This window comes from Cicer arietinum, chromosome 4, assembly GCF_000331145.2.
Source record: "Cicer arietinum cultivar CDC Frontier isolate Library 1 chromosome 4, Cicar.CDCFrontier_v2.0, whole genome shotgun sequence".
Lineage (NCBI taxonomy): Eukaryota > Viridiplantae > Streptophyta > Magnoliopsida > Fabales > Fabaceae > Cicer > Cicer arietinum.
This window is the reverse complement of record NC_021163.2, coordinates 19,903,188-19,910,248: the sequence shown is the minus strand read 5'-3', so window position 1 is coordinate 19,910,248 and position 7,061 is coordinate 19,903,188. Positions and strand designations below refer to the sequence as shown.

The window sequence follows — 7,061 nt, the reverse complement described above, 5'->3', positions numbered from 1 at the left end:
GATGTTTGAATATGGTGAGAAATATAGGATTCATTCTAGTTAGATGAATTCTTTGTTTATATACGATGGAAGTGAAGGTAAGTGAGACACTGCTTACGGACGTAATTATGTCCAATCTTACCAAAATAAAGTTACTAATAAGAAAAGACATTGGTAAAACTAATGTAATCTTTATGACATGTTTGTTAGGTAGAATTTAAGTTATTAGATTACTCACGTCTAATGGCTTAAATATTTAGAAACTTAACAGTAGATATATAAGAGGTAACTTGAGAGTAGCTTACAAAGGAAGAAAAACTCATATGATGAGTATATCATCGAATTAGATTGTCAATTGATTTGGTTACATCTCTTGAGATCCACTGAGATTTAAACGTTTTACAGGTTAAAATACTTATATCAAAAGTTGGATAAATAAAACATATCAATTTATGTTATAGTTTGATTAAAAATTCTAGGAATTTTTTTGAACTATGGATGTGTTATGTACTCCATTTTGCTCTTTAGTAGGAAGGATTAATATGTATACATTGTATGACTTTGTGCCGGAATCTATATTAACTACCTCTTATTTTTAAAATAGTAAGTTGTATTTTTTAAGAACTATTTTAATAATTCAATGACTAATTTGAGTTTTTGACTACATCAGGGATCAAAGTGACAACACCCTACCATTTTAATAACTAAAATAGTGGTTTACTCATTATCAAATTATTCATTAAAATCATATTATTTAACTATTGATAAAATGATTTGATAGTATTGTAGCGTATCAATTTACAAATGTAACGTAAAAACCTCTTTATTATGGTCAATTTTTATTAAACACTTAATTAATTAATATGTGTTGTATTGTGTTTTTGAATGGACAGTAATAATATAGATCATTATATTAAACTCAATGAGATGTCTCTAATTTTAATCGTTTATCTCTTTAATTGGTGTCTTATTATACAATTAATTCAACTATGAAAACTCTATAGAACAATGAAGTAGTTCACCACTCACTCCCTACTAATCTTATTATATTATTATTATTATTATTATATAATTATAACTGAAAAAAATATATTTATATTATATATACATTTCAATATTATTTCTAGTCTTATTATACTATTATTATTATTATTATTATTATTATTATTATTATTATTATTATTATTATATCTGAAAAAAAATATTTGTATTATTGTTACACTTATTATTATCTTTTTGGTATGTTAGTAGTATTATTTTAATGAATTAATATGTTTGTAAAATTTATTATACTTATTTATTAAAACAAATATTGATATATATTTAATAAATTTGACACTCGGTCAATTTCAATTGTTGAATCATTAAAAATATTTAATTTTTATGATAATTATATTAAAAATTATACTTATAAATAATTATAATATATTAATAATATAAATTTTTTTAAAGTCTATAATAATTAAACTCTTATATAAAAATATATTAGTATATAAATTAATCACATACTATTTATTTTTATAAAAAAAAAAATTAGTGGTAGTGTCGATGTAGATGATTTTGCAGATCTATATTTATCTTTTACCATCAAACTAAAAACATTGAAATGATTTAAATATTATTTTAAACCAACTACATATATATAAATTTAAAATTAACGATTATTAATATTTTATATAAAATTATATATTAAATATAAAATTGCCAGTTTTTTATTCAGTTTTGACTAATTTTTTATAGCAAATTCATAAAAATAAAATAAAAGGAAATAAATTATTGCTGCATCCTCCCGATCCATTTATGTGAAAGAAATATTTTTTACCTGGTCAGTTGCAGTTGCAATTGGGTTAGCAGTTAACACAGATTTAAGTCAAGAAGCAAAAACTCAAGTGACCAAAATCGCCCGTTCGCAGTTTTCGTGATCTCTCCTATTTCCTCTCAATCTTATTATTCCGATTGGTACGTTTCTCTCTCTTTTCACCTTTTTCAATTCTAAGTCCTATTCAGATCCATTTTCCCTTCATTTTCCGAATCACTTTTTTTTTTTTTTTTTTGCTTTCTCTTTAGTTTCCTTGAAAAATTGAAAAAATTAATAATAAACTGTTATCTGAATTTCTGCTAGATTTGGATCTCTCTCGATCTTCGATCTTTGCTTCTCAATTTTTTTTCATAGTGTTTTTATCTTATTGTGTATGATGATAAATTATCATTTTCTCTAGGTTTCTCGCTTGTATTTGATTTTATTTAATTTTCACTGGCAACAAGAGCAAATCTGTTGTTTTTTCTTCTTCTTTGATTCTCATATTAAGGAAACTACTAGTAACTAACTACTAACTGTTGTAGATTAATAGTGTTGTTCTGTAAAATTTGTGATTCCGATGGAATATACTTGTTTTCCGGTGATTTAATTTATGCCTACATTCAATTTCAATTATCCTGGATCTGCTTTGTTGTCAATTGTCATTTCATTGGTGTGTTGTTTTCGTGTATGTATGGTTTCATTGATGAGACAAAATTGGTTCCGGAATTGATTCCAAAGGTGTAGAATTGATTTTATCATGTTTGGGTGTCCTCAAATAGAATTGATTCTAATTTGAAGCTGCAATTTGAAACTTTTAGCTTTGCAATGATTCTAACAATCAAATTTATTATTCATTTCAGTTTTATATGAAAGTATTTAGACATTAATCACTTAATGTTCAACTGACTTTTAGCTAAAATCAATTTTACAAAGGGCAAAATTTAGGTGCATTTTCTTTGATGCTTTTGGTGCTGTTCCTAACTTAAAATATACTTTTTGTGATGAAAACAAACTTTGAGAAAATTATGGATTTGAGGAAATCATGAGTAGTTTTGAATACCTCTGTAGCATTAAAATCAACACTTCTGATCGAAGATTTGTTCTGGTTTCGATACCGATGCGACATTGGCGCATTGATTACATTCAATTAATTCATTGTCTCAAATTATCACTGGTGTGGTGGTATTAGGGTAGTGTCTAGTGTCCATGTCAATATCCGTGCTTCATAGATGAATATTTTAAGTTAGGAACAACACCAAAAGCGTCTAAGAAAATGCACATAAGTATTGTCTTTTTACAAATCATTTCATCCAAATTCAATTTTTGTCATTACTGAACCAAACACACATTGCAAAACTCAAGATAAATCGCTTGTTTACGTTATCTTTGAAATGGTTAGGAGTATAGCTTTGGTACATTCAATTTGATCCGTTGTGATTTCAGATTGGGAGTTGTTTAAAAATGTTTTTTATTTTGTAAAGCTCTTGTGTATTTTTGTTTTTGCAACTCTTTCTTTTCTGAATATATACTTTTCTTGTTTTCAATAAAATAGAATAGATGGAAATGAAAACAAGTGTATCTTATTGAATTCTATGATGAACAATATTGTTACTCAATAATTTATATATATACTTGCATGATTATACTAACACGCATTTTCGTTACAGTTTTGTAGTTGCATTTAACAGATTAAGCGTTTGTTCACAGAATGGCATCCAATAGGGGTCAAGGAGGAATTCAGCAGTTGTTGGCTGCTGAACAGGAAGCACAACGGATTGTGAATGCTGCGAAAAATGGTATTTACTCTTTTCAATATAAATCAAGTCTGCTCATGTTTTTGTTCTTGCCATGATTTTATCGAATTTTTGGTCTAATTATGGGTCTACATTAATTTTATTATGTCTAACTAAAGCCCACTTTGGACTAGCTTTGAACTTCTAGGAGGTTTTCCACTAAAAAATATTTAGTTTATAAATTGTAACCAAGCTCTTGTAGGGCTGTTGGAATTTATAGAGAAGCTAAATGAAAACTTTCAAAATTATTGAACTTCATAAGTTTTTTTTAACTTATGAGAGAAGTTATCTGTTGGAATTTATAGAGAAGCTAAATGTGAGCTTTCGAAATTATTGAACTTCAGAAGTTTATTTTAACTTATGAGAGAAGTTATTAGTTAGAATTCTCATAATTGTAAATCATCTCAACCTTTTCTTTTTTATAAGTGCTTGTTGAAAGTTTTTTCTTAACCTTGGGGTAGGTTTGAATTGATGTGTAGTGGGATAAAGTGGAATGGAATGGGATAACATTCCATTGATTGGATTTTAAAGAATTGGATGGAATGAAGTTGAGCCTGGTGGGATCTATTCAAGGTTTCAAACCTATTCCATCATCTCCCTGCATTTTGCTTCCCCCAATTTGGGAGGTATAGGATAAAATTATTCACCCAAATTTGTATTTCCCTTATTATCCGTCATGCAACCAATCTTGTGTTTGTCCTCTCTGGCTCTGAATCAATGGCTGTCGCGTATTTACCTATTTCCAAACCCATCTCATATTCTTCTCTCTGGCTCTGCTTCAATGGCTGCTGTATTTGCCTATTTTGAAATTGTTGTTTGAGCTTTTCACACTAGAGTATTTAGTACTCTCCTCGTTTTATTTACTGGGTTCAACAATATTAGTATCATAATAACATATATAATGTCATAATATGATTTCAACATATAATAGTACGAGCTTATGCTTTTTATAGCAAAAAAAAAACTAAAACATAAGGCTTAATTGCAGTTTTGGTCCCTTTATTTTTTTAATTCTTAAAATTGGTACCTCTATTTTAAAATCTGACAGTTTTGGTCCTTCATTCAGATTTTAGAACTAAAATATGGTGATGTGTCATGCTATAATTGATGCGACATATGATACGATGATGTGAAATGGTTAACACCTAGGAAATTACAATAAAACCCTCTAAAAACTAGGGGTGATCATGGGTATGGGTAAACCTGCAAACCTGGTCACCCAAACCAACCGAACTCGTGTTTTGAGATGTTTAAGTAATTAAATTTAATTACATTTTATTTAACATAAATTTTTTTTTTATGACCTGCGAACCTGATCCGACCCGCTTTTAATCGGGTTGGTTTGGTTCGGGTTTGATGTTAAAATCACAGGTTGAAAACTCAACTCAAACTTAATAAAATTGATTAGTTTGGTTATCAGATTTTGCCAAAACCGGCCCAACCCGTGAGCACTCCTACTAAAAACTATTGTTTTAACTTCCGAAATTATTCATTTTGTTATTTAATTAATGATATATCAATAATTAATGTATCCAGATGATTTTACATCATGAAATCATATATCACGTCATTTAAAATATGTCAAATTATTATTATTTTTATTTAAAAATTATGAGGGATGGACTAAAATTGTCGAAATTTAAAATAGAGAGACCAATTCTATGAATTAATTAAAATAGAAGAACTAATACTGCAATTAAGTCAAAGCAAACTTTTGTTCACAGAAAAAAAACTAAAATTGTTAACAAAATAATGCAAGGACTTATGATATAAAAATACATACTAGCTTCTGGTAACATTAGATAAAATTATGATATAAGCGAGTAAATATTTTAATTCTACATAATAATAGTACTGTATGAAAGCTTTGTTTTATTCTTGGATCCATTCTATTCAGTTTCACCTTACCCTTTTCTGCTTCGCCCATTTGAAAATATTCAGAGATACAGTTACTTATGTCAGGAGTTATGTTCCTCGTTATTCTTTATATATTGGCCATTTCATTTTATTAATACTTAGTTTTTTTATGTGCATTAGTTTGTTTATCTATTCCATATGTGATTGTTCTATGAACATTTTGTCAAACACTAATCAATGTTGTCCTCTGGATCTCCACTATTAGAAAAATTGGCTAGGTTGAAACAGGCCAAAGAAGAAGCTGAAAAGGAGATCGCTCAATACCGGGCAAAGCTTGAGTCTGAGTTTCAAAAGAAATTGTCGGATGTGAGTCTACTATTTCATAAATACAACTGTTAGACTTAGACGATCTGCCTTATCTTATTCAAAGATGCGATTTATTCTCTAACTTGTATGCATGCTTTCCTATGAATACAGACTAGTGGAGATTCTGGAGCTAATGTCAAGCGACTTGAGCAAGAAACTGAAGAAAAAATTGATCACCTGAAAACAGAGGCTTCAAGAATATCAGATGATGTTGTCGCCATGCTCCTCAAGTATGTAACAACTGTGAAACATTAGGAACCTTTGATGATCTGTTGGTGCTGCTGAGCGGACCCCTAAATTATGTCAATTATTTTTTCAAGTTTATTTTTGGATCTACATATTAAGGTGCCGACAATATTATTTAGGACTTTGCTGTGATGTATTCAAATAAATAATTTCTGAGTTTGTTCAAATAAACAGTTCAAAATTCAAAAGACATGTTTATTTGTGTTGTTTCAACGAATGAGTGAGGATTATTTTTTTCCTGTGTGTTATCAAGTCTAAATGCATGAGTTTTTTCCTTCCTAAACAACCCCACTCTCATATTATTTCTCAATAAGCACCATAGGACACTGTATCTTCTTCAAAAATCACCTTTCCAAACCCTGACTTCCACTTAAAATCCAGTCCACTTCTTTTTTTTGGGTACATGAAGTCCAGACTTCTGCTTGAACATGATGCTCATTGCGCATGATGTGCATGGGACAAACACTGCGCATAGATCATCCAATCCTTTTTTAAAATAGCTCAAATGATTTATAATTTTATATATCAAGCATCACATCTTTAAAAATGATCAAGCTGAATTTGATAATTAAATCTGTTTAATGAATCGCGCACAATAGATTTCTGAATGCCGTTATTATAATCAAAATATTGAAGCTTCTAAACAAGTTTTATGAGTTGCATTATATACATTTCATTATGCAAACTGTTAAGAACCAACTATTTTCTGATTTCGGAAAAAGTGTCTTATATGTCTTAATAGAATAGATGGAAATTGCGTAAGAGAAAAGAAAGGAAAACCAATGAATTTACAAAGACTTAAGCGTATCACGGCATACGGATAATCCATGTTCGCAAAGATGATGTTAATTGGGCCACGAGGGGAATTTCCTATTGTCGGTATAATTTTTTATTCGTTGTTTTATTATATATTAATATAAACAAAAAATATATATAAATATATTTATTAGTATATTTATGTTTTTTTTTTGTCAAGATTGAGCACAATATTTTACATTTTGAATATTTATTGAAATTTT

General features: G+C 28.6%; 1 protein-coding gene across 2 annotated transcripts; it reads left to right on the top strand.

Moving 5' to 3' along the window:
- Positions 1-1,778: 1,778 nt before the first annotated feature.
- Positions 1,779-6,255, top strand: LOC101502652 (V-type proton ATPase subunit G1-like). 2 transcript variants are annotated; one of them, XM_004497442.4, is made up of 4 exons: positions 1,779-1,938; positions 3,448-3,576; positions 5,696-5,796; positions 5,908-6,255. In XM_004497442.4, exons 2-4 carry the CDS (start codon positions 3,489-3,491, stop codon positions 6,049-6,051), a joined length of 333 nt encoding a protein of 110 aa, XP_004497499.1. In that variant the 5' UTR covers positions 1,779-1,938; positions 3,448-3,488; the 3' UTR covers positions 6,052-6,255. The 2 variants fall into 2 exon arrangements, with proteins under 2 accessions (XP_004497499.1, XP_004497500.1); XM_004497443.4 differs by having other exon boundaries at positions 1,797-1,938; positions 3,488-3,576.
- The last annotated feature ends 806 nt before the right edge of the window (positions 6,256-7,061 follow it).

Bases quoted from the DNA above. Each gene is read 5' to 3' on its own strand.
- LOC101502652 (XM_004497442.4), top strand. From the start codon at position 3,489: ATGGCATCCAATAGGGGTCAAGGAGGAATTCAGCAGTTGTTGGCTGCT. The intron at 3,577-5,695 runs GTATTTACTCTT...CTCCACTATTAG, and splicing joins TGTGAATGCTGCGAAAAATG to AAAAATTGGCTAGGTTGAAA. The intron at 5,797-5,907 runs GTGAGTCTACTA...CTATGAATACAG, and splicing joins TTCAAAAGAAATTGTCGGAT to ACTAGTGGAGATTCTGGAGC.